Source organism: Corythoichthys intestinalis, chromosome 19, assembly GCF_030265065.1.
Source record: "Corythoichthys intestinalis isolate RoL2023-P3 chromosome 19, ASM3026506v1, whole genome shotgun sequence".
NCBI lineage: Eukaryota > Metazoa > Chordata > Actinopteri > Syngnathiformes > Syngnathidae > Corythoichthys > Corythoichthys intestinalis.
Window position 1 is genome coordinate 10,657,783 of NC_080413.1, and position 27,938 is coordinate 10,685,720.

Consider the following 27,938-nt stretch of genomic DNA (forward strand, 5'->3'; position numbering starts at 1 on the left):
CAATGGCAATGATGTTGTGTAATGGTAAGCTTTTGGCAACAATTACTTAGAGAGTAAACACCCAAGTTGCACAAAAATGCCTTTTAAAGTAAGCCATTCCTAACATATATCACATTACTACACTGCAAAAACACCTCCTTAAAACTAGCAGAATTGGACAAAACTGTTGATTGCGCACATTTGGAGGCTAAATCAAGTATATAATTATCGGATTGCATTATCAGTTGAATTTCGTTTTATCTGGATTATCTGTGTGACGTCATAATTGCCATTATCGGCCGATAATTATTGGTGACCGATATTATCGTGCATCTCTAATTATAATCAAATACACATTTCGCCAAAGACTAAAATAAAGTAAAAAATAAGATACTGTGACAAACAAAAATGTACTGTTTATGCGACTAAAAAAAAAAAAATTAATTGATGAAACGAATGGAGACAAAATGGCTTACGAGACTCGCATCGTGAAATCAATCAATACATCGTAACCCGGGGACTACCTGTATTATTTTTAGTATTAATCAAGCATAAATTAAAATGCATGGTTCTACAGTTTTGCTCAAAATTTTAGCCTTAAAATGCACAAAAGCACGGTTTATTCTATTAAATTTTAACCATGAAACGTATGAAAATTATAAAACTTTCCAGAAAGAGAAGAAAAATCAACTGTAGGCTGGAAAATATGCCAAACATTAAACAAAGTTTTAGAACTGCTTAACATCTGGGTGGCAAGCAATTCACTAATTTATAGTTGAGGATTTGACAAACTGCACATGAATCAATTGAAAGCTTCTAGCTAGACATGAATAACAAAAGACAGAGCTGCAGCCCCATCTGCTGTTGTACATGAACTCAACAAACAGCTGGAATTGGAAGATGGATCGTTAAGAAAACATATTTCAACAGACACAAGTCACTTTCTTTTTTAGAAAAATGACGTTTTTTTTTTTTTTTTTTTTTTTTAAACTTGTATTGTTGTGAGGCTACGGTTTGATTTAAAAGATCTTTTTGTTAATAACCCTTTTAGATCTGCGCCTATTTTGTCCGAATTTGCATGCCTTTGATTTTGCCTTTATATTTCAAGGGAAAAAAAAAAAAATCACAATCGCCCATTTTTTCAGTACACCATAACCTTCTTGTCCAAACTTTTGTTTTGTTCACTGACCAATTAAAATCAACATTTTGGACCCAAAAGAAAAAAGAATTCACATTTTTTTGGGACAAAATTTGTATTGATAGACAAACAAACATGCTCAACTAAACATTTTGAAGCGTCATAATATTTATTTAACTTGTTAGGATAAACATTCAACAGAAAAAAAATGAGATTGAATAGTTGTATATTTGATAATTCAACAGAAACAGCAGGTATGGCCATAGGTGTTTTTGTCATTTCTACATACTATGGTCAAAACAGGTTATAAACAGGAGACCAACAATGCAAAAAGGTGGATATATACACTCAAATATTTTTTTTGTTGCACCCACCACCTTATCATGCATCATACATACAATCCAGTTTCTCGAACACACATTTACCGTAATTTTCGGACTATAAACCGCTACTTTTCCCCCCTCATTTTGAATCCTGCTGTCATGTCATGTCATTTCCTGTTTTATTTTGAAGGCTTCACCCTCCTCGTGTCTGTTTACTTGCCCTTCTTCCTGTCACCTAATCACCTATTGTTTCTACCTGTTCCCCATTACCTCGTGTGTATATATTGCCCTAGTTTCCGTTGTCTTGTGCAGAAGTGTCTTACTACCCATGTTGGTCACGTCAGCTTTGTTTCATAGCAATCATAGTTGTCTAGATTTTATCCTCCCTTTGGAGTGCTTTTTGTTTGAACTTTTGATCATAGTTATCTTGGCTTTTTTCTCCATTTGGAGTGTTTTATGTTTGTGCTTTTGCTCCATTTGGAGTGCTTTTTGTTTGAACTTTTGATCGTGGTTGTCCTGTCTTTTTCCTCTATATGGAGCGCTTTATGTTGGTACTTTTCCTCTTGCCTGGCACAGCCAGACTATTGTCCCTGTATTTTTCAAACACTCTGAGAAATAGTCTGGGACCCAGCCCGTTAACGGCCTCTCGAGCAAGGTACAAAATCAATCGTCCAATCAGATTCATTTATTTGCGTGACGTGTTCTTAACGAGTAACATCACTCTTATGCGCCGAAAGTCGTGTCTACAACAACACGGATGGCAAACGGGAGAGCCGAGAATATGTTCCAATCCTCGGTAAAACCAGTTTTAAATTACCAAAAACACATCGAAACAAGTCATTGACGACAGTCAACATGGCTTGCGCTAGCCATGTTGAATACACTTCTCCATTCGCCGCTCACGCTAATTACTTGTCGCTTTAACAACGTCGCGTCTGCCCGTCGCTGATTGGTCCACTCCGCTGTCTGTTTGCTGTGACTTGCTCCGCCCTCGGAATTTGATCCGCTGGACGGTCGCCAGGCAACTTTTCCTCATACCCCGCATGCCAGCGGAACGTCAGTTTTCTAAATAATAGTTTTTTTGCCTGAAACTCCGCAGCTGAGTACGCCTCGTTGTCTCGGCCTGACACCTGCGGCTTATAGTCCAGTGCGGCTTAATTGGTAACACTTTATGTAACAGTGTCATCATAAGACCGCCATAATTATGACATGACATTATCATGGGCATTACTGAATGTTTACGACAGATGTCATTAAGTGTGATCTGGCAAAATATGGCGCTAACTCCATTTGTGTCCAGCTAAGAGCTTTTACATCCATTCAAAAGGGAGATAATTTGCCAGAAGACATTATATAACATATTTCATAAGCATTCATTATTGCTCAAGACAGTGTCATGTCATGATTGTCATATGACGGTTTTATGGCGCCACTGTCAAATAAAGTGTTAACAAATACCATAACTAATAATTAATGAAACAACTAGAACAGTAACTGAAGAAATAAATAGCACAGAACATGAATTTGGAATGTTATTTGTGGCGCTGTAATGCATGCTAAGAGGCATGTTGGACGACAACACTGTTGACAGCAGCTGGCATTAGAGGTTGACTGCCTCCCCAAAAAGAGCAGTGATGGCAAAATGAAACGTCTGGAAGCAATGAAGCCTTGCAGCTACCGTAATTTCCGGACTATAAATCACTACTTTTTTCGTTCATTTTGAATCCTGCGGCTTATAATCCAGTGCGTCTTATTTGTTGATTTATTTGTGTTAATAGGCAACCCATGCCTCCTAGCATGCATTGCAGCACAACAGATGTAAGTAATAATCAATATTCAGCATGCTTGCAGCATTACAGATGTCAGTAACAATCCAAATTCATGTTCTTTGCTAATTATTTATTCATTTACTGTTCCAGTTGTTTCATTAATTGCTTGGTATGGTATTTGCTAACACTTTATTTGACAGCGGCGTCATAAGACTGTCATAAGACTAGGGATGGGAATCGAAATCCGATTCCAAATCGGAACCGGTTCCGAGTGTTTCGAGGCCTCGACATCATAATGAAATAGCCTTAACGATCCCTTTAACGAGTCCTGAAGACGCATATTGCGTCGTGACTGTCTTGTTGTCCAAACACATCAAACTAGCATGGCACCAAGAACCACCCGCTCCAAAGTTAGGCTACACTTCACCAGGAAAGAGGGTGAAAATGAAAGGTTACGATGGTTTAGCACGAGCATTGCAGCCGTAAACATAACAATGACAGCACGTAGATTCAAACGATCGAAAGTGTGTCTTCACTTCACGAGGAAAAATTACAACAAAACGACTTGCAATCATTGCAAGGTGGAGATAACTACATCGGGAGGGAAGGTAGAGATAACTGCATCGGGAGGGAATAGACTGTCGGGAGGGAATAGACAGCACTGTCCTCACCGAGACACCTATACAGCTAGCTAAATGACGATACAGAAGACGTTGGTATAATTTGCTGACTTTATTCAACCATCACTTGAAGAGTGAAACTAAAAATAGAAATGAAACAAATAATTTCGTCCCCAGTAACAAACAGGTTTGCATCAACGTAAATCAGCGATGGTTAGCTGTAATAACAAAACAGTTAGCATGCGTTCGCTAGCATTAGCACATCGTTCAAACCACTACACAACTGGATTTAAGTGTCCGATCGCGAGTGGAAACACACAGCAACAACAACACAAACGATGATACATACAGGCGTTGCCTCTGTAGATATTTTACAAGCATTAACAAAGAACATAGGGTCGTAGCAGTGCTTCCCTCTCTCACTAACTCTCTCACGCTTTCTCTCGCGTTCTTCTTCACGTGAGGAAGCGCAAGGGCGCCCCCACTTGAGCGTGAAAGCACCATAAAAACTAAAAGGCATGCACTTCAATATACTGGTAAATAATACTTTAACAGGGGTCCCCAAACTACGGCCCGCGGGCCGAATACGGCCCGCCCCAACATTCAGTCCGGCCCCCTGAACAATACCAGAGAGCTTTTTTTTTTTTTTTTTCTCAATAGTGTTATTTATTTTCTGGCCTTTTTCTGTGAAGAACTCAGAGAGGGTTATTTGGTTATTATCTATTTGATTAATAGTGCTATTATTATTAATTATTATTATATTATATTATTATTTTATTTACTTTTGTTCCGTGAAATATCCAGAAAGGGTTATTTGATTGTGGCTTTCTGAAAAACAATAATTGTTTTACATTCAGGCACTCCTGCAATCGTCACACTTTTTCTGTTACAAACTGACCCCGGCCCCTCAGAGAAGGGAAAAGTTATGCAGCCCTCACTGGAAAAAGTTTGGGGACCCCTGCAAGTTTAACACATATTGCTAATATATACCAATATTTTTTATTTCTGTTAGAAAAATGTTTCAGTAAAATGTTAAACATTCTTGTGCATTTGCCACTTTTTGCCATAGTTAATATTGAGGCTTTGGGCCTCTTTTGACCTTGTTGTGAGTTTTTAAGGTTGTGACTTCTGATTAAACAAACTCAATGCCAATCTAAATGTTTGTTATTCCCCCCCCCCAAATTAGAATCGATAAGAGAATCGATAAAGAATCGAATCGTTAAGCAATATCGATAATGGAATCTGAATCGTAAAAATCCTATCAATTCCCATCCCTACATAAGACCATCATAATTATGTCATGACACTATCATGGGCATTACTGAATGCTTATGACAAATGTCATTCAGTGTCATCCAGCAAATTATGTTACCAACTCCATTTATGTCCCGCTCTGATCTTTTACACCCATTAAAAAGTGAGATCATTTGCCGAATAAAACTGAATGATAACTGTTATAAGCATTCGTTAATGCTCATGACAATGTCATGTCATAATTATGTCTAATTGTCTAACGACAGTGTTATGGCGCCACTGTCAAATAACGTGTTACCAAATACCGCAACTAGAAATTATTTAAACAAACAGGAACAGCAACTGAATAAATAATTAGCAAAGAACCTGAATTTTGATTGTTATTTACATCTGTTGCGCTGCAGTGCATGCTAGGAGGCATGATGGACAACAACAAAGTTGACAGCAGGTGGCTTAAAAGGTTGACTGTCTCCCCCAAGGAAGCAGTGATGGCCAAATGAAGCTTCTTGAAGCAATGAAGCTTTGCAGCCAATTGGTTAAAAGCTTCATGGTGGTTCATTTGGTCTTCTGACCGTCATAAGATGCCGTTGTCTAATGAAGTGTTACTGGCTAATATCTTTTGGTGTAAATATCCCATAATACAGTGAGGACAGCTGCGGCTTATAGTCCAGTGTGGCTTATCTATGAACAAATGCCGTTTTTGTGTCACATTTGGTGGGTGGCGGCTTATAGTCAGGTGCGCCTTATAGTGCAAAAATTACGGTAATTGGTTCAAAGCTTCGTGGTGGTTCATTCGATCTTCTGACAGTCTTATGACGCCACTGTCAAATAAAGTGTTACCGGTTAATATCTTTTGGTGTAAATATCCCGTAATATACAGTAAGGCTAGCTGTAGCTTATAGTCCAATGCGGCTTTTCTATGAACAAATGTCGCTTTCGTGTCAAATTTGGTGGATGGCGCCTTATAGTCTGAAAATTACCGGTATATACAATTTAAAAAGGTTGTTTGCTAAAAAAATATAACATTGAAAAAAAGTATTTTAAAAAATATTTGCAATAAACTAGTTCAATTTCTTCAGGCATGCTACTCAGTTTCGTCGTGGAACGAGACAGAGGGCTAAAATGAGGGAAAAAAGTAGCATCTTACAGTACGAAAATTACGGTAGGCACATTTTTAGGCCCAATGCACACAGAGTGAAAGATTTGAACCTGACAAAACTGTCAACAGTTCCTTTTTTTCCCTTTCAATTTCTGCAGCTTTGTGTGGCGTGCAGTAGGCTTTATTCCAACTAGAACAAAAAAACGGGTAAAAGGAATAATAATAATAATAGGCAGGGGATAATTTTGCCAATGCCGAATTATGTATATAAGGGGGTTCACTATGCATGTTAATTGTGTGTCATAACTAAAATAGTCCATTCTGGTGTCAATCTAGTCCAGTCATCAGTCATTTGTACAGGTCAATCACTCTTGCAGTTGCATTTTCTTAAGTAGAGAAGGCATTCAGGGTGTTTGCACCCTATCTTTGCCTAGCGCGACGTGAGTAGCATGTAATTTGTCCGTTTCTTGTCGGTGGGAGTGTAAAAAGACACCATTACACGTCCCGGCGACTCGTCGGCCGTGTTTTCTTTTCCCCCCTGTTTCGGGCTTTGACGTGCGTCGTAATGACTTCTTTGTGACAGACGAGCGAAAACCGGCCGCCCAGCTGCCGCTCATGACTGATGTCTTTGACTTCCTGCATGAGCCTGAAAAGGCCTCTGTGTGGTCCCCCTCGCTTGACGTCGCGCAGGTTGGGAAATTTGATAGTCGCCAATACTTAGCTGATTGTTGACATTACCAACTGTTGTGTTTGTGCTACCACGTGTGTGAGTGCACGTGTTTGTGTGTATTGCAGTGGTCCTTAAAGAGCATACGACAGGAGATAAAAAGTCTTAAATAGCATTATTATGTGAATTAGAATCATATTTTGAGACGATTCGAATATATAGAACAATTTAGCAAAGGGCAGATGACGAGAAATTAGTCTTTTAATCTGACGGTTAGCCACGCCTACCATTATAGGGCTCAAGCGTCCCCAACAGGTGGATGACGTCAGCGGGAGACTGGGCTCATCGGTTTTACTATACAGCCCATTGAGGGGGAATTATTCAGAACGAGGAAAACGCGACGAAGAGAGCCGCAAAATGTCATTGTTTTAGTCTCTCTACTCCAATATTTTTACAGGATATTCTTTTTATCAAAGTATTTTTCCCCAATAGCTAAATAAATGGCTTGAGAAGGACCAGTCAGCCCGTCAAGGGAGAACTATTCACAACGAGGAAAACGCGACGAAGAGATCTGCAAAATGTCATCGTTTCTGTCTCTTTACTTCAATATTTTTACAGGATATTCTTTTTAACCAAGTATTTTCCCCAACTGCTAAATATATGGCATGGTCATGAAAAATAACAGTCTTGTGCTAAATGGAATATGAAATAATAAAAATGCACTTTTTCAGGACGACTTAGCAAAGTTACTCCATAATGGTCAAAACTTTCGACTTCACCTTTACTGTCGCACCTCCCGAGCGATATTTTATGACACCTAAATCGGACATATGTCATTTCCCTTCCCCGGCTTCAGAGAATGTAAACAAACCAAGAGGCGTGACAGCTAGCCGACATGCTAACCCGAACCGAGAGATGTTTCAAAGTCTTCGAAGCGGAAAATCACACATAACTAGACCGGATTATTTGACATGACGACTGGGTTGTCGATTGTCTTCGTGGATCGGCAAACCGCCCGGCGGAGAGCAATTTACAGCTAGTTTTCCGGAGGAGGGCGGCTGCAGTTGTTGTGCAGCTAACGTGCAGCTAATGTGCATGAGGAGAGCTTTTTACATGCCTATCAATGATCAAATGTAAGTACTCCTTTATTTAAAGAAAGTCCAATGGTTCCACAGTAGTAGGGCTTGTTTTGGCCAATACCCACGGTGAATGGGAACCTTTTGAAACTCCAAAAAGGCGCACACGCCTCTCCCTCATAGAGCAAGATTTTTCTGCAGCCGTTTGGCTGGCGTGATACGAAAAATAAATGTATTAATCCGAAAAATCAGCTGAATCCTTAGTCCTCATACACAACAGAACGACTGTATAGTGAAGAGGACGCCTTCACCCGTACACGTCACTGCGCCCTCCTCCTCAATGCAAGACCGAAGCCGGAAGTCACTCATTTTCATGGAGCGGGATTAAAAAAAACTAAATAAATATAGCGATCGCTTCCACACGCATCCAAGCGGCCCATATCATTAAGGAGCATAAAATACCGCGTGTATTATGAAATAAACATGCATTTTCGTGTCACATGCACTTTAAACTGGGGTCCAGGAGCCGTAGCTTGGGGATCGGCAAATTCATTTGGAATACATGATGCTGTATTGTTACAAGGGGTGTAACGGTACACAAAAATCTCGGTTCGGTACGTACCTCGGTTTTGAGGTCACTGTTCGGTTCATTCTCGGTACAGTAAGAAAACAAAATGCAAAATATAAATGTGCTAGTTGTTTATTACACACTTTTGTGCTTTCAACAAGAGGAACTTTAGCCTATACAAAGCTAGAATTCTGCTCAAAAATAGAAAATACATTTTGAAAAACAAAATAAAAATAGATAACATTGGCTAATACTTTTTCTTTAAAAAATATCTGATGTGCTAAATAGAACAGTTGCAACACTGAACAGTTTCAAGTTTCTCATATTAACTTTATCACCACAGCCTCAAAAAGTAAGGGTTATTAGGGCTGTCAAACGATTAAAATTTTTTAATTGAGTTATCCTAGCTTAAAAATTTAATCCTGCAATAAAAAAAGTAGGTGGGACCAACTCTCCGTGCGTTCTCTATATCCAGTGCGACGCCACAATAGATATTCCAGACTGTGCCGTCACAATAGTCGTGGCAATGAACACCTTTCTTGTATCAACGACTCTGCAGACGTGGCTTTGTCTAAGCAGGTTTATTAACACTCAAAAGGGTGAAACTAAAGAAAACAGACAAAACACACAATCAACATATGTACTGCACTATCTGTAGCAAACTGCATATGAAAATATGAATATACAATTAGCAGAGCGCCCGAGACGCCGTTTTGCTGACCCTCCAACTCGTGGGTAATTACCATATTACAAGTTTCATGCTAAGTGAATCTCTCACATTTTGCACTGAAGTACACACAGTTCACATATTTACGTTTTTAAACACATTTAAACAATAAATACCGGCGATGCAACCTCAAATTCAAGGCAAAGTGGTCACAGAGACGGTGTGAACTGACTGCGGCCGTTGTCGTGTGATTCTCTACTGAACAACGTCACTTCCGTGTTGCAGTTTCTTTCAAATAAAGTGTGCATGAAATGCAGTAAATCAAGGCGTCAACTAGATGATGCTAATAAGACGTAAAAGCAATACAACTCAGGTATTCAATCACAAAATCCACCAATCTTTTATGCATAACAGAACACCGTCATTTTGATTGGGTGGGCACGACTCACGTCTGGGTGGGCCGTGCCCACCCCGGCCCCCCCATACATCCAGCCTCGCTAAAATCACTTTTATCCTATATTATGTTCCCAAATGAAATGAACCTCCATGCACTTTTTTTTCATAGCTCTTTACCTAACCATTGACGGCGTTAGACGTCCAATTAATTTTTAATAGCTGTCCACTAATGTGAGCAATGTCCCTTAAAGAGTTAATGGAAATAGAAATGAAGTTGAATAACCTTTTCACTCTCTCTCTCTGAGCAGTCATAAAATGTTAAGAAAATGAATTTATTTGAACATCGTCACTTCATTTTCTGAACATACGGAGTCCGTTCAATTAGCATACTCCTGGTGAGTTTCATGTTGTACCATAGCGTCATCTTCTGGTGAACTTTCATATGACACGAATCCATTCTATCTCATTCAGTCATGCATTACGAGCGTTGTTATCACTATTAATGTGTTATTATTATTAGTAGTAGAAGTAGTAACACGTTTTAATCAATATTATTCACTGCAAGAGCCATAGAATGAATTCAATATATAATTTAAGTACCGAAATTATAAATTAATTGAACAGATAAAACAAATAATAACAGCAATAATAGAATAATTCAACAATTATTTTTATTTATTATATAGCCCTTTAAAAATGCTTTACAGCAAAGAAAAATATAGTACGTGATAAGTAAGGCAGGAAAGGACTATACAATAAGATGGAAGGGGGGAATCGTTGCAACAAATAAAACAAAATACAGTGATCTCTCGCTACTTCGCGCTTCAAACTTTGCACCTTCAGTCCATCGCTATTTTTTTTCAATTAAAAAAGATTTAAAAATACAATATTTAATTTAAAAATGTTAAGATGTATGTATGTACAGTGGTATGAAAAGGTATCCGAACCTTTTGGAATTTCTCACATTTCTGCACAAAGTCACTATCAAATATGATCTGATCTTTGTCAAAATCACACAGAGGAAAATGCAGTGTCTGCTTTAACGAAAATCACCCAAACATTTATAAGTTTTCATATTTTAATGAGGATAGCATGCAAACAATAACAGAAGGGGGGAAATAACGAAGTGAACCCTCTGCCTTAGGAGACTTAAAGAGCAATTGACCAATTTTTACCAAACATTTTAAGTCAGGTGTGTCCAATCACTGATGAGTGGTTTAAAGCTGCCCCTCCCACTGTAAAACACAAACCTGGCAAGAACTGTCTTGATGAGAAGCATTGTCTGATGTGCATCATGGCTGGGTCAAAAGACCTGTTTGAAGACCTGAGATGAAGGATTGTTGATTTGTATAAAGCTGGGAAAGGATACAAAACCATCTCTAAAAGGCTGAATGTTCATCAATCAACAGTCAGAGAAGTTGTCTACAAATGGAGAGAGTTTGGCACTATTGCTTCTCTCCCAAGAAGTGGCCGTCCACCAAAGATGACGCCAAGAGTTAAGCACAGAATACTCAGAGAGGTAAAAAAGAACCGTAGAGTGTCTGCTAAAGACTTACAGAAATCACTGGCACAGTCCAATATCTGTGTGCACACATCAACTATATGTAAAACTAGGGCCAAGAATGGGGTTCATGGGAGGACTCCACAGAGGAAGCCACTGCTGTCTAAAAAACATTGCTGCTCATTTAATGGTTGCAAAAAGGCCCTTGGACACTCCACAGAAGTTTTGGCAAAATATTTTGTGGACTGATGACACCAAAGTTTGGTAGTAACTCACAACTTCATGTGTGGAGGAAAAATGGAACAGCTCAGCAACATCAACACCTCATCCTCACCATGAAGCATGGTGGAGGGAGCATCATGATTTGGGGCTGTTTGCTGAGTCAGGGCCTGGACAACTTGCAATCATAAGGGAAGAATGAATTCAAAAGATTATCAGGGTTTTTCGCAGGAAAGCCTGAAGCCGTCTGTCGGACTGTTGAAACTAAAAAGAGGATACATGCTGCGACAAGACAATGATCCAAAACACAGAAGTAAATAAACTTCAGAATGGTTTCAGAAGAGCAAAATACACGTTCTGGAGTGGCCAAGTCAAAGTCCAGACTTGAACCCCATTGAGATGCTCTGGCATGACCTAAAGACAGTGATTCATGCCAGACATCCCAGGAATCTGACTGAACTACAGCAGTTTTATAGAGAAGAATGGGCTAAGATTAGTCCTGATCGATGTGCCAGACTGATCTGCTGCTACAGGAAGCGTCTGGTTGAAGTTATTGCTGCCAAAGGGGGGCCACAAAATATTAAATGTAATGGTTCACTTATTTTTCTTCCTTCTGTCATTGTTTGCATAGTATCCTCATTAAAATATGAAAACCTATAAATATTTGGGTGGTTTTAGTTAAAGCAGGCGCTGTGTTTTTTCATCTGTGTGATTTTGACAAATATCAGATTTCATACCACTGTATACTGTACATGTACACATCGCTTTCTTTTATTTATACTGTATCTCATTTATATCATAATTATTACATTTGCAGTGCTGAAAAAATTATTCAGAAAAAATATACATATACTGGTAAGTTTTTTTTTTTTTCTTTTTAAAATTTTTATTGTTCTTTGGAGGGGGAGGGACATGTCTAATATGTATCTCTTTCCAAATTATGTTTAATCTGAACAATTTTTTGAACACACACACACACAAAAAAATAAATTAAAAAATTTGTTTTTAATGTAAATAAGCTTCACCATTACTTCGCATTTTTTTTATTTTCCCGGGTGTTGGAGGGGTCCCGATTAACCACGAAAAAGGAGGGCTCACTGTATAACAGATAAAATCCGAACTCATTAATATTGTAATTATGATTATAATATATAATTATTCCATATTATAAAAATATCTATTAATTAGTGAATAATTGTTTTTAAAAATTCATGTAATTTGAATTAAATTGATAACAAAAATAGGATACAGATATCAATAAGCAGTATAAAACAAAATATTCATATCAGTCGTAAAAATGTCCAATAAAAATAGAAGTATTCTGTTTCTTTAATAAATGTGAATATTTACGTTTCAGGTATTTGCCAGTTTTATGTTTAAAGGCTGCCATTTCCTGTCAAATCGTCTAACAATATTGCTAACTTTTAAAATTGTATTATTTTGCTAGATATAGCCCTTTAACAGTACCCGTTTTTTCTATCCCTTGTTTAAACAAAACGGCAACATTACTTACATACAGCCAATAACTGCATGCTCCAGAAATTAAAATTCTTGTTTTTTTTTTTTTTTTAAATAATCAATATTTATACAGTATTAGGTTTACCAAAGTACGTAGCTACTTGGCAATGAATAACTTCACTACACCTGCACTTACAGCAGTCTTCCACGTGGTTGTGCTGATGTGCTACATAATAGATGCTGACAGTGTTTGATTTGGGGTTCACACAGGGGACAGAACAGCCACTTAAACAAGCAGGGACCTCTCGTCCTTCCCTGAGGTTCATACACTACATTAGTGAGATGAGATTCTTTTTTTAATGTCTGCTGCCCTCTGTGCGACTCTTGGCATCTTGTGAAGCAGAATAAAAATTTACAAAGTGTACAATGAAACACTGGAGCGTCACGCTAGGGATTTGGCCCAGCTTGTAATTGATTTCATGCTCCAAAGTTTAATGAAGGAGTGTATCGGGCATGGCGACAGCACCGATAAAAAGACACCAAGAATTAAATTCCTGTTACCTGGGTGTTTAGTGTTAGTATTGTTAGCAAAAGACATCAAAGAAGTCTTTTCTCTAAGGCTCTTATCAATTAAATTTAGATCCAAAGATTAGATTAGATTCTAAAGCTAGAGTCCAAATGTAGCAAATCAGTGGTTCTCAAAATGTTGACATTAAATACTACCTTTAAAACAGTTTGACTTTCTAAGCACCATCAAAATAACATCCATTGAGAGGCAGTTGCATAGCAGGCACAGGTGTTCGTATGAAATACCTTTACTAAATCTACTAAAATACTCATTAAAATGAAGGAAATAAGTATTTGAACGCCCTGCTATTTTGCAAGTTCTCCCACTTACAAATCAAGGAGTGGTCTGAAATTTTCATCGTCGGTGCATGCCCACTGTGAGAGACATAATCTAAAAAGAGAAATCCAGAAATCAAACGATTTTTTTGTGAGATACAACTGCGAATAAGTATCTGAACACTTGTCTTTCAAATAGACTTCTGGCCCTGAAAGACCTGTTAGTCCACCTATTAAAACTATGAAAAAGTATCTGAACCTTTTGGAATTTTTCACATTTCTGCATAAAATCACCATCAAATGTGATATGATCTTTTTCAAAATCACACCGATGAAAAAAACATTGTCTGCTTTGACTAAAACCACCTATTTATAGGTTTTCAATCTTTTAATGAGGATAGTATGCAAACAATGATGGGGGGGGGGGGGGGGGATAAGTCAGTGAACCATCACATTTAATGTTTTGTGGCACCCACTTTGGCAGCAATAACTTCAACCAGACCTCTTTCCTGCAGCTGCAGATCAGTCTTGCACATCGATCAGGACTAATTTTAGCCCATTCTTCTCTACAAAACTGCTATAGTTCAGTCAGCTTCCTGGGATGTCTGGAATGAATCGCTGCCACAGCATCTCAATGGAGTCAAGTCTGGACTTTGACTTGGCCACTCCAGAAGGTGCATTTTGTTCTTCTGAAACCATCCTGAAGTTGATTTACTTTTGTGTTTTGGATCATTGTCTTGTTGCATCATCCATCTTCTTTTTAGCTTCAACTCTCTGACAGACGGCCTCAGGTTTTCCTTCAAAACATCCTGATAAACGTTTGAATTCATTCTTCCATTCACAATTGCAGGTTGCCCAGGGCCCGAGGAAGCAAAACAGTCCCAAATCATGATTCTCCCTCCACCATGCTTCACGGTGGACATGAAGTGTTGATGTTGGTGAGCTGTTCTGTTATTCCTCCACACATGCCGTTGCGTGTTACTCCCAAACATTTCAACTTTGGTTTCGTCAGTCTACAAAATATTTTGCCAAAACTTCTGTGGAGTGTCCAAGTGCATTAAACATTAAACGAGCAACAATGTTTTTTTTAGACAGCAGTGGCTTACTCCGTGGAGTCCTCCCATGATCACCATTCTTGGACATCGTTTTACATATAGTTGATGTGTGCACAAAGGTATTGGACTGTGCCAGTGATTTCTGTAAGTCTTTAGCAGATACTCTAGGGTTCTTTTTTTTTTTTTAATCTTTCTGGGTATTCTGTGCTGAACTCTTGGCGTCATCTTTGGTGGACGGCCACTCCTTGGGAGAGAAGCAACAGTGCCAAACTCTCTCCATTTGTAGGCAACTTCTCTGACTGTCGATTGATGAACATCCAGACTTTTAGAGATGGTTTTGTATCTTTTCCCATCTTTGTACAAATCAGCAATCCTTGATCGCAGGTCTTCAGACAGCTCTTTTGACCGAGTCATGATGCTCATACAATGCTTCTCATCAAGACATTGACCTGAATTCACCACCTCGTGGCAGCACCTTGAGGTAGGCATCATAGCTGGATGTACCATATCTCCCTTGGCATTCACCTTGGCAATGGAGGTCATTATCCGAGCCGCAAAAAGGGTTGTGGGAGGACAAAAACTTGGTTCTTGCTGGCGCTTGCTCACCTGAGAGCCTATATGGATGACATAACCACCCTGACTACCATAGTCCCATGCACCAGGAGGTTGCACAGAAAACCCGCGGAAAACATCAGTTGGGCCCGCATGAAGATTAATCCATCCAAGTCACGCAGCATCTCGATGGTGAAGGGAGTGCTGACTGACCTGCAGTTCTTCATCGGAGACGACCCAATCCCCACTGTGTCTGAACAGCCAGTCAAAAGCCTTGGAAGGCGCTATGATGCGAGCCTGAAAGACAAGGACCAGGTTGAGCAACTGGGCAATGACATCAGTGCAGGCCTACTGGCTATTGACAATACCCAACTACCTGGGAAGCTTAAGTGCTGGTGTTTCCAGGTTGGGCTACTACCACGGGTGTTGTAGCCCTTGGCAATCTACGAGGTGCCTGTCTCAACAGTGGAGAAGATGGAAAGAAAAGTAACGGCTCACGTCAAGAAGTGGCATGGAGTCCCGCGCTGCCTCACAGCCAAAGACCTCTATGGAGACAGTGCCCTCAAGTTGACTCTTACCAGCCTTATGGAGGAGTTCAAGTGTGCTAAAACACGTCTGCATTTGACACTGAACGAATCCAAAGACCCCAGTGGTTAGGGAAACTGCACCAACCTTGGCTACTGGCCAAAAGTGGACACCAGCAAGGGCAGTGGAAGAAGCAACAGCAGCTCTCAGTCACGCTGACATTGTGGGGAATGTTTAGCAAGGAAGAGGAGGCCTTGGATTAACAGCTAGCCATCCAGCCTGGAGAAGTGCCACTGTGCCGGCACGAAGGAAGATGGTGGTGGAGGAAGTGCGGCGTCAAGAGGAGGCAGCAAGAGGGGCCAAGGCAGTCGCCCTTGGCAAACAAGGCCTGTGGATACGGTGGGAGGGTGTTGAAAAGAGGAAGCTGAGTTGGAGGGATGTACTGGCCATGGACGCTACGAGCTTGAGCTTCGCCATCAGAGCAACATACGATGTCCTCCCAATGCCAACTAACCTCCACCAGTGGTTTGGCACAGATCCTGCGTGTGTCCTGTGCACCAAGCCAGCCTCCCTCAGACACATACTTACAGGGTGTAAAACCAGCCTCACCCAAGGATGGTACACTTGGCGCCACAACCAGGTCTTGAAGAGCATTGCTTCTACTCTGGAGGGAAAGCGAGTTCACATCAACGCTCTACCACAGATATCTAATATCTCCTGGGGACCTGCCTTTGTTCGTGAAGGGGCCACAGCTGCTGTGAGGTCTACTACACCATCAGAGACTAGCCAGTTGTTCCCAACACGCGACTGGGTGATGCTGGCAGATGTTGGCAAACAGCTGGTGTTCCCCTCAGAGATCGCCACTACCACCTTGAGGCCTGACCTGGTGCTCTGGTCCCCCTCCTTAAAAAAGGCATTTATCATCGAACTCACTGTACCATGGGAGGACTCCATAGAGGAGGCATATGAGCGAAAACACCTGCGGTATTTCGAGCTAGCCGCTGAAGCTCAACAGCGTGGCTGGAACGCTGAAGTCCGCCCAGTGGAAGTCGGGTGCAGAGGCTTTGTGGGACCAACTTACACAAAGCTCCTGAGGGACTTGGGAGTCAGGGGCCAGAGCCAGCACACAGCCATCAAAGCTGCGGCAGAAGCAGCTGAAAGAAGCAGCCAGTGGCTATGGCTAAAGAGGAACGATCCAAGCTGGGCCCCCAAGTAGTGCGTCAGGAGGTATGCGGTCAGCCTTAGCCTGGCTCAGGGAAATGGACACCCCGGCCATGCATAGTCCCTCTGAGGTTTTTTGCCACCTTGCACCAAGGCGACTGCCTTGGCAAATTGGGCTTGGGACGCAAGCTCAGGGCTGATCACCCTGCAGCTGGCCGCCTCTGGGGAGGGTGTATAGTGTCAAAGGCCGAAACACCCCATGACCCAGTGGAACGCTACTGAGGATGCGTACCCACAAATTAATTCCCCTATCTTTACTACGAACATTCATCGAGAAGTCTTTTGCATGTGCCCGCACAGGAATTTTAACATCCCATTCTGTGTTTTCTGGAAACTTACCAGGTGTGTGTTTTATAGTGGGCAGTGCAGCTTTAAATCACTCATCAGTGATTGGGCACACACTTGACTTAGAATGTTTGGTAAAAATTGGTTTCAATTGCTCTCAAGTCTCCTAAGTCTCTTCAGGCAGAGGGTTCGCTTGCTCATTTTTCCCCCTTCTGTAATTGTTTACATGCTATCCTCATTAAAATATGAAAACTTATAAATGTTTGGGTGGTTTACGTTAAAACAAGCACTGTATTTTCGTCTGTATGATTTTGACGAAGATCAGATCGCATTTGATGGGGATTCTATGCAGAAATGTGAGAAATTTGAAAAGGTTCAGATACTTTTTCATACCACTGTAGTTAAAAAAGAAATCATACATTGTGATTTCTGGAATTTTCTTTTTAGATTACGATGAGAATTTCAGACCCCTCCATGATTTCCAAGTGGGAGAACTTACAAAATAGCAGGTTGTTCAAATATTATTTTCTTCACTGTATATTTATTAATCCAGGGGTCCCCAACCTATTCCACAAAGGCCCACTGTGGGTGCAGGATTTCATTCCTACAAAACAAGATGACAACACTTTTCCCCCAATCTGGTGTTTTACAAGTGCAATCAGTTGATTGCAGTCAGGTGTGGCTTGTTTTAGCAGAAGCCTCATTGGTTCAACTGTCTCTGCTGGATCGGCTGGAACAAAAACCAGGACCCACAGTGGGCCTTGAGGACTGGGTTGGAGACCCCTATATTAATCCTACTCCAAATACTCAAATGCTTGTTAAGTCACTCAGAATATAAAAAAACTTACTTACTTACTGCTTGGGATTTGTTCTGTGAGCATTATTATTTTTAAAGCATCAAGTAGGGCACCACAATACAATTAGTCATAATAGGTTAAGTCCACAACCGCATTTATCGGTATCGGTTTGATATCGGTGTCGGATTTTGGGAGTTGGACATTATCGGGATATCGGTTAAAAAGCCATTATCGGACAACTCTAGTTGTAATTTGATGCGTAATAATTATGTTACTTTTTGGGGGGCGGGGAGGGAAATTCAACCTAAATGCCATACTGCTGTTTAAAAAAAAAAAAAAAATCAAGCTAAGTCAGTGAGGTTACTCCCACGGCTGACGGGGAAGTCTTGACCCGTCAGTCAGATCTGAGAGTTTGGACATCTCTGCCAAGCCAAGAAACTGCCAACTGGCTGAGTCACAGCATCCTCGTCTTCCCTCAGTGGCTCCCTCGCTACTTGCTCGAATGGAAAGACACAAATGAAAGAAGACTGGCCTTCTTAACATTTGCAACTCAAGACTCCTCGAGCACTGACGACTCCTTCAGACAGACCGATGGAGCGACGTCTGCCTAGTGGCATTGCACTGTGGAAGGACAGCATTCATCCCGTGAGGCTTCCAGTGCACGATGGGCGTGACGGACTTGAAAAAAACGAGACTGAGCGTGACTCATTCAAGGGTGTAAAAACACCAGCTTGAGCGCCACTCGGCGTAGTCTCAAATAAGCGTGAGTCATCGGGTGGCTCTTTGAATACAAAGCCCCTTTCCTTATCCGGTCCCACAAAATGCAGTCATGCTCGATCAGGGAACCTGACTTGAAACCTGCCAGTAAAGATTTGACAGTTAACCCTGAGTCCCTAGTCATCTCATTTTTGGGAGAATATCCTGAGGGTGAGGGAGGGAACAACAGTCGGCGCTTATGTTTAATTTAAGCAAAAAAGTTAAAGACCTTCAGGCGCACTTTAGACTCAAGTGACTGGAGTTATTTTAAGTGTAGTCGGGGGAGAAGAAGGGGGGAAAAAAAGGCCAGCACTTGCTTACTGGACTTTATACAATGACAGTCTGTTACTCCCAGCAGGCTCTGTAAATGAGGCATGTGGCCACAATCATTACCAGAATTGCCTCTGAATTTGACAAACAGATGATGTTTGAAGGTGTTTTTTGTGTGTCGTCCCTATCTAAAGTAACTGTCCTCTGTTCAAGTCTTTGTCCAATCTTACAGTATTTTCGTCTCCATTTCAAGCTTTTCAGAGTTAAGTCAACATCGTAACAAGTGCCAACCGGTATACAGTACTTATAGAGCACTGCCTTGGAATTCAAGTGACGGAGAATAAAAACTAATTTTGCTTTGTGGGGTGGCATGCATAGGCGGAGTTGGACTTTTGTGGCCGGGGGGGCGCAAAACATGTTGATGACCCCGAAACGCAGTGTCAGCAATAAAATTAACTTACAAGATTTATGCTCGGTTAGTAGCTTAGCCCATGCTTGTAAATACAGGTACCCCAGCTATGCGTGTGTGGGTGGGTGCGTGTGTGAGCAAGCACGTTTTTCTGTGGAGAAGTAGACGCCGATTTTTGCGTTTTTGTGGAAATATCCAATTTAAACCCAGGTTTTTCCAGTCACTCACACTCTTGGTGAGTTCGAAAATGGCGGCATAGACTTCATAATATATTGATGGGACATGGGGTGCGGGACCGATTAATAAGGGGGCTATCTCAGTCAAAGCTGACCGAGTGGAAACACAGACAAAGAGCTTTTTACGTTGAAAGTTCTTGTGAATAAATACTTAAATCCCAAAATTCTTTATAGATATGGACGTAAAACAGTCTCGATTCTTTGTTAAAGGAGCAAAGAACCGGGCAGTTAGCATTTATTTTACGTAGATATGCCTAATGTGCCACTGTGGCACCGCCTTATCACCACAAAGAGCTTTTTACATGAATAATTCTTGTGAATAAATGCTTAAATCCCTGAATTCTTAATAGATACAGTGGGGCAAATAAGTATTTAGTCAAACACTAATTGAGCAAGTTTTCCCACTTGAAAATATTAGAGAGGCATGTAATTGTCAACATGGGTAAACCTCAACCATGAGAGACAGAATGTGGAAAAAAACCCATAAAAATCACATTGTTTGATTTTTAAAGAATGAATTTGGAAATCATGGTGGAAAATAAGTATTTGGTCAATACCAAAAGTTCATCTCAATACTTTGTTATGTACCCTTTGTTGGCTATAACGGAGGTCAGACGTTTTCTGTAACTCTTCACAAGCTTTTCACACACAGTTGCTGGTATTTTGGCCCATTCCTCCATGCAGATCTCCTCTAGAGCAGTGATGTTTTGGGGCTGTCGTTGGGCAACACGGACTTTCAACTCCCTCCACAGATTTTCTATGGGGTTGAGATCTGGAGACTGGCTAGGCCACTCCAGGACCTTGAAATGCTTCTTACGAAGCCACTCCTTTGTTGCCCTGGCTGTGTGTTTGGGATCATTGTCATGCTGAAAGACCCAGCCACGTCTCATCTTCAATGCCCTTGCTGATGGAATGAGATTTTCACTCAAAATCTCTCGATACATGGCCCCATTCATTCTTTCCTTTACACAGATCAGTCGTCCTGGTCCCTTTTCAGAAAAACGGCCCCAAAGTATGATGTTTCCACCCCCGTGCTTCACAGTGGGTATGGTGTTCTTCTGATGCAATTCAGTATTCTTTCTCCTTCAACTTGTGTTTCTCCCAAAAAGTTCTATTTTGGTTTCATCTGACCATAACACATTCTCCCAGTCCTCTGCTGGATCATTCAAATGCTCTCTAGTGAACCGCAGATGGGCCTGGACGTGTACTTTCTTCAGCAGGGGGTCCCTGGCGGCACATTGCGTTACTGATAGTAGCCTTTGATACTGTGGTCCCAGCTCTCTGTAGGTTATTCACTAGGTCACCCCGTGTGGTTCTGGGATTTTTGCTCACCGTTTTTGTTATCATTTTGACGCCACGGGGTGAGCTGTTGCCTGGAGCCCCAGATCGAGGGAGATTAACCGTGGTCTTGTATGTCTTCCATTTTCTAATAATTGCTCCCACAGTTGATTTCTATACACCAAGCGTTTTACCTATTGCAGATTCAGTCTTCCCAGCCTGATGCAGGTCTAAAATTTTGTCTCTGGTGTCCTTTGATAGCTCTTTGGTCTTTGCCATAGTGGAGTTTGGAGTGCGACTGACTGAGCTTGTGGACAGGTGTCTTTTATACCGATAATGAGTTAAAACAGGTGCCCGTAATACAGGTAACGAGTGGAGCCTCCTTAGACCTTGTTAGAAGAAGTTAGATCTCTTTGACAGCCAGAAATCTTGCTTGTTTGTAGTTGACCAAATACTTATTTTCCACTCTAATTTGGAAATAAATTCTTTAAAAATCAAAAAATGTGATTTTCAGTTTTTTTTCCCACATTCTGCCTCTCATGGTTGAGGTTTACCCATGTTGACAATTACAGGCCTCTCTAATCTTTTCAAGTAGGAGAACTTGCACAATTGGTGGTTGACTAAATACTTATTTGCCCAACTGTATGAACATAAAACAGTCTTGATTCTTGGTTGAAAGCAAAAAACGGGAAGTTAGCATTTATTTTACCTAAATATTGCGAATTATGACGCCAACGCCGTAGCGGTTAATTTCTCCCATTGATTTTTTTCACAACGTTTCAAAATGCATGCATGGTACGAAAAATATAACAATTACCTTGACTCCTCGAACAAATCAGTCCTGAGATAATACTTCCTGTTTGTATGCTTTCATACTTTTTCAACCTAAATCCGGCGTTGGATCGCTGCATATGTTTGAGAATAACTGCAGCCGACTTCGACTTTGCGGGGTGTGGGACAGCCCTCAATTTGAAGTCGTGGCGCAGTGTCTCGGGAATGTGTCCCGTCAATATCATTATGAAGTCTGTGCTGGCGGCAGAAAAAACAGGAGATGGCATCCTTTTTGACTGAACATTCCAGCCAGGAATATTAATAATCATACAGTGAAAATGAGCGTTTTTTTGTTTTTGTTTTTTTTTGGTTTCCTGTCATTTTTTTAGAGGAATTCTAAATCAGGCTGCTTCGGACAGCTATATTTTTGGCCAAGGACATCGTCCATTGAATATGCTACCCCCGGTTGTGGCTCAGTTGTACAATTAGCATCTTTAGTGGGACAAACTGAAACTCCGCTCACAATTGTGGCGGTGCTCTCCGGGGTTTCATGGTCCACATCTTCAATCCTTGGTTCTCGCTCAGTTGTTTCTTTTAAAAGCTTAGGTTTGAAAAAAATTACGGATATCCATCTTGTTTCTTCTGTCCTCAGGTGGTTTTGGCTAAGCAAAGTAAATGACCGTTTCTAACAGAGATGCCCCGATCCAGGTTTTTGCACTTCCGATCCGATACCGATATTGTTTTGCACTTCCGATCCGATACCGATACTGGCCGATACCGATACCGGCCTCTCTGAGCATGTATTAAAGTTTAAAGTTATTTAGCCTCCTTACTTAGTTGTCAGACTTATGTTGAAAAGGGTTTTAGTAGTCTTGATAACAACTTGCCAGCTGAATTAGGTGAGTTGGAATAACACATAATGGTTGGTAACAAGAAACTGACCTGTTTATTAAATGATAAACACAAAACATTATAAATAACAAACAGAAATGACATATTCAGACAGTAAAACATGCTAATAATATTGTAAACTGTCTTAAAAAAGCAAAACACACAAACAACCTGAAACTATTAACTATTACACACTCCCTTTGATATGCTTGCCCAGCCCGAAAAAAACCCAAAATTTTGTTTTATTTGTAGGCACGAGTCCGAAAAAAAGAAAAAAACAAAATTTTATGCTTTATTTGTGAGGACTCAGGAGCGATGCGTGGTTACGTTTTGTGTGATCACGTTTGGTGACGCCACTGCATATATGCATAATGATAACAAATTATAGCCTGTCTTTTGTAACAAATTCTCCCAGTTAAACAAGACTGTAAGACGGATATTCAATAAACATTTATATATTTTATATTTGCAGGTGTGTTTTAACAGGTGGATAGTGGATTTGACATTTATTTTAATCTCCTCGAGTTGGCAGAAAAAAAACGCAAGTTTTCTCAATGTTTAAATACTCTACATATTTTTATCATTATAAATGCATTTACACAGCGAAATAACGCTGGAAAAGTACATACATACATCGTTCTAGAATAAATATATGAATATATATTTTTTGAAAAAAGTCTGCCCGATGCGTCTAAATCCCACTTTACTCACGAGAGATAAAGGCTCTTCATCCAGAATGATTCCTTCGGCAATGACTCTTGTTATTCCCTGGGTTTTGGGACTGTCAATGGCAGTTTGTCACACATAGCAAAAGTTTCTGCCAGTGTTCTTTGCGTATGACCTTTCTTTGTCTTCGGTTTTCTCCTTTTACTCCTTGTATTGTTTGTGGTGGTATTTCAATAAATCCTTGATTAGTTTGGTTGTATTAACACTTCTTACAGCTTTACCACCACGCTTGACTTTATTGTGGCATGTTGCACTCTGCCTCTTCGGCTTTGTCGTCCTTTTAAAGTGAAATAATCCCACACACCTGATATTTTTACCGATAGTCTCTCAATCATTTGGGAGACGGTAATGTAGTGTGTTGAAGGTGTGCGTAAAATGCGGACCGGATTTTAGGGAAACCGAAGCAAAAACTGGAATGGATTATGTAAGTCGGTGCACGGACCAGACTTTCAAAAAAACTGGATCGGAAGTTTGGATCGGAATTTTTCCGTGTCGGCCGATCCGATACTGATACGCATTTTTTTGCCCATATCGGCGTCCGATCCAGATATCGGATCGCGACATCTCTAGTTTCTAAGGTGGTAGTCACATGATCTGTTCGAAAATTAATAATGACCCTTTGTAAAAATGATTTTTTTTTGTTCATTTCATTAGGGCCCGAGCACTAGACGTGCGAAGGCCCTATTGTTTTGCAAAGGATTATTATTATTATTATTATTATTATTATTATTATTATTATTATTATTATTATTATTCTTTTTTCAGGGCAAATGAAAATGGCCAATTTGGAGGCCTGAACATGCACGAAAAGTCACCAAAATTTGCACATACGTGCCGCTTCGCGTAAATTTCGATAATCTTGTGTCGTTTTGAAAAAATGTCAAAAAATGGCTCAGTGGCGCCCCCTTTACCCTTAAAATTTTCAAAAAGGCCTCTCCTCTCAGGTTTTCAACGTAGAGCAATGAAATTTGGGGAGTAGATACCTTATGCCTAACTGTTCAAAAAAGCCTCTTGCACCCATATTCCAAATCCAACAGGAAATCGGATATTTTGGATCAAATGTGAAATTTTTATCGGTTCACAGTTGGGGTTTACATTTGGAGGCCTGAACATGCACGAAAACTCACCAAAATTTGCACATACATGCAACTTTGCGTAAATTTTGATAATCTACAAAAAAAATTAACAAAATGGCTCAGTGGCGCCCCCTTGAAATTTTCAAAAAGGCCTTTCCTATTAGGTTTTTTCAACGTAGAACGATGAAATTTGGCGAGTCGATACATTGTGCAAAACTGCTCCAAAAAGTCTCTTGCACCCATATTCCAAATCCAACAGGAAGTCGGAAATTTTGGATCAAATGTGAAATTTTATCGATTTACATTTGAGACCTTGTCGCTGAAGAAAATAGTTGGATCGTCTTCAAAATTGGTCAGAGTATTCAGGAGACATATGAGATCTTAAGTTTTCAAAATGGTGTGTTTTCACTCAAGGGTCGGGCCTGGGCGTGGTCCCAAAGTCGGCCATTTTTGGGCAAAATACCAAATTCAGAAAATGATTAAAAACTCCGTGATACAACGTTCAATCTTTTTCATTTCTAGCATGTATATGAGATATCCCAGCCTGAACACGACTGCATTGAAATATTACCCATTAGGCCTGGCGCCCCCTAGTGGGAACAGGAAATGGCCTTCTTTACGAGACAGGCTCCTCCTCCAAGGGAAAAAAATCTATTGACCTCAAACCTGTTTCAGGGGAGCCTCAAGACATGTGTTCAGGTCCCTGATAAAAAATATTGAGGTTTCGTTGAAGCGGAGAGGTCCAAACTGGAAGTGAAAATGACCGTCAACAATTTGTCTCGCCAAAAATTTTGAACAGTCATAACTCGGCAGATATGCAACATATCTGCGCCAAACTTTCCGTGTTTGTTGAGAGTCATACCCTGAAGGTTCTTGTAGGGGTCATTTGCATCAACTCTACAGTGCCAACTAGTGGCGAAAGAAAGAAGTTTTAAAAAAGGCCTTTCCTATTGGGTTTTTTCAACATAGAGCAAGGAAATTTGGGGAGTAGATACCTTATGCAAAACTGCTCCAAAAAGTCTCTTGCACCCATATTCCAAATCCAACAGGAAATTGGGTATTTTGGATCGAATGTGAAATTTTCATGGGTTCACAGTAAGAGTTTACATTTGGAGGCTTGAATATGCATAAAAACTCACCAAAATTTGCACATACATGCGGCTTTGGATAACGTTCGATAATCTTGCAACGTTACGAAAAAATTTAACAAAATGGCTCAGTGGCGCCCCCTTGAAATTTTCAAAAAGGCCTCTCCATTTAGGTTTTTCTAACATAGAGTGATGAAATTTGGAGAGTCAAAACTTTGTGCAAAACTGCTCCAAAAAGTCTCTTGCACACACATTCCAAATCCTACAGGAAATCGGGTATTTTGGATTGAATGTGAAATTTTTATCGATTTACAGTGTGCACATTTTACACCTTGGCACCTAGGGAATTAGTTTGATCATTCTCAAAATTGGCGAGCCTGTTCATGAGGCATATGAAATCTTAAGTTATAAAAATGGTGTGTTTTCATTCACGGGCCTGACCTGGGCGGGGTGCCAAAGTCGGCCATTTTTTCGCCAAAACACCGAATTCGGAAAATGACTGATAACTCCCTCATACAACGTTCAATCTATTTTAAATCTGGCATGTGTGTGAGGTATACTAGCCTGAGCAGGACTGGATTGAAAATTTACCATTTGTGCCTGGCGCCTCCTAGTGGGAACAGGAAATGCCCTTTTTTACGGGACACACTCCTCCTCTAAAGGGAAAAAATCAATCTACCTCAAACCTGCAAAAGGGAAGCCTTAAGACCTGTGTTCAGGTGCCTGATGAAAAATATTGAAGTTTCGTTGAAGCGGAGGGGTCCAAACAGGAAAGTGAAAGTGACTGTCAACAATTTTTCTCTCCAAAAACTTTGAACAGTCATAACTCGGCAGATATACAACATATCTGCGCCAAACTTCCCGTGCTTGTTGAGAGTCATACCCTGAAGGGCCTTGTAGGGGTCATTTGCATCAACCCTACAGCGCCAACTAGTGGCAATAGAAAGTCACTCGTTTTTCCAATACATGTCCAGTTCTTTTCAGGTTGGTCATTGTAGTTTCAAGACCTATTAAAATACTTATTTACGGCCCGTGTCCACGTGTCTCTGTCTGTTGCCGTGACGACCCTTTGTTCGCCATTTAAAGGAAATATTTTTTTTCAGAGACTCAGGCAGCTTATAGAGCCACAATAGTTGGCACACTTGGTCGAATTGGCCCAGTTAGAAGATTAATTTTAGTTTTGAATAAGGGCTTGGCTGCACAGCTCAGTAGTGGCTCCTTTTTTGTAGTACTCTCTCCAATAGGGGTTTTTATCTCTTGGGTGTGGGAATGTAAATAGGCGACTTTCGAGCATGTTAGGTTCTAATGAGATGATTAGAGAGGAGGATCTGCCACCGCCCTGACCTGCACACAGTCCGAGTTGCGTGACGTCCGAGTTGCGCTAGATCGCGAGGGCCCGTTCAGTCCTGCTTGCAGGCCTAGTTCATTTTTGTTGTTTGTTTTATTGCTTTACAACTTTTATAGACAATATTTACCTGCAAAGTCTTAATTTTAAATTCATACACTGGAAAGTCAATTACATGCAAGGACATTTTCGGCTGCCTGGGGGGGCTACTTTCACCCCTGGTCCCTACCAATATTGAGCCCAAACCTACGCCCATGCTTGTATCATCAATGAATTGTGACTCCATATTGCCTCTAACGCGGGAGGGCGCCAAATCCTCTTCAATCGTCCTCCATTCATCGTGATTTTTCTCTCTCTCTCTTCCTCACTACTCATCCCCGTGGCTCCTCCAGTCTTTCCAAATCAGTCATTCAGTCTGTGAAGCTGGCTTGCTCGCGTCCACTCACCCGCCCCCTCACACCAACACACTCACCCAGGACGCGCTGCCTGCCGCCGTCAATGCGGGGCTGCACGCGCGGCGCACTGACAGCGACCGTGCTTTGGCGGGTGTCAGCAAAAAATAACAAGAAACACCATCATTTTTTGGGGGGTGGGTGGGAATTTGTAAAGGAACGAGGAGGAGGCAGGTTGTTGACTTTTTTCCCCCTTTCTCTCACGCGTGGAGGACTAGATGGCAGGGGCTCAGCCTGGAGTCCACGCGCTGCAGCTCAAGCCGGTGTCCGTGCCAGAGAGCCTCAGACGGGGCAACAAATTCATGAAATGGGACGATGTGAGTACCCAGCACAGCGTTTTCTCCTTATGCATGCTTACACTGACATGTTTCATGATTGCAGAATTATTATCACACAATGTACTCGTCCTGGATGGATGGATTGTGACAGTGCGTCGCGCGCGCACGTGCTTGTTTACACGCCTTGTAGTATAGTAGGCGGGCGTGCGTGTTGGTATTATTGAAATTAAACTTGAGTTGACAAAACATAATTATCATTATCATCAAGCCCCCATAACCCCTCCTCTGAGATCCCTCTCTTTGTTATCACTGCCCGTGTAGACAAATGACCTTGATTAAAATTGATTGCA

The 27,938-nt window shown here is 40.9% G+C and overlaps 1 protein-coding gene across 2 annotated transcripts in view; it reads left to right on the top strand.

Moving 5' to 3' along the window:
• Positions 1-27,938, top strand: part of plcb1l (phospholipase C beta 1-like) — a 480,463-nt gene that overhangs the window by 198,560 nt on the left and 253,965 nt on the right. For both annotated transcript variants that reach the window (XM_057823348.1, XM_057823349.1), the window contains one exon: positions 27,523-27,627. In XM_057823348.1, coding sequence (XP_057679331.1) covers positions 27,529-27,627 — 99 coding nt within the window. In that variant the 5' untranslated portion in view covers positions 27,523-27,528. The remainder of the gene's footprint in view (positions 1-27,522; positions 27,628-27,938) is intronic.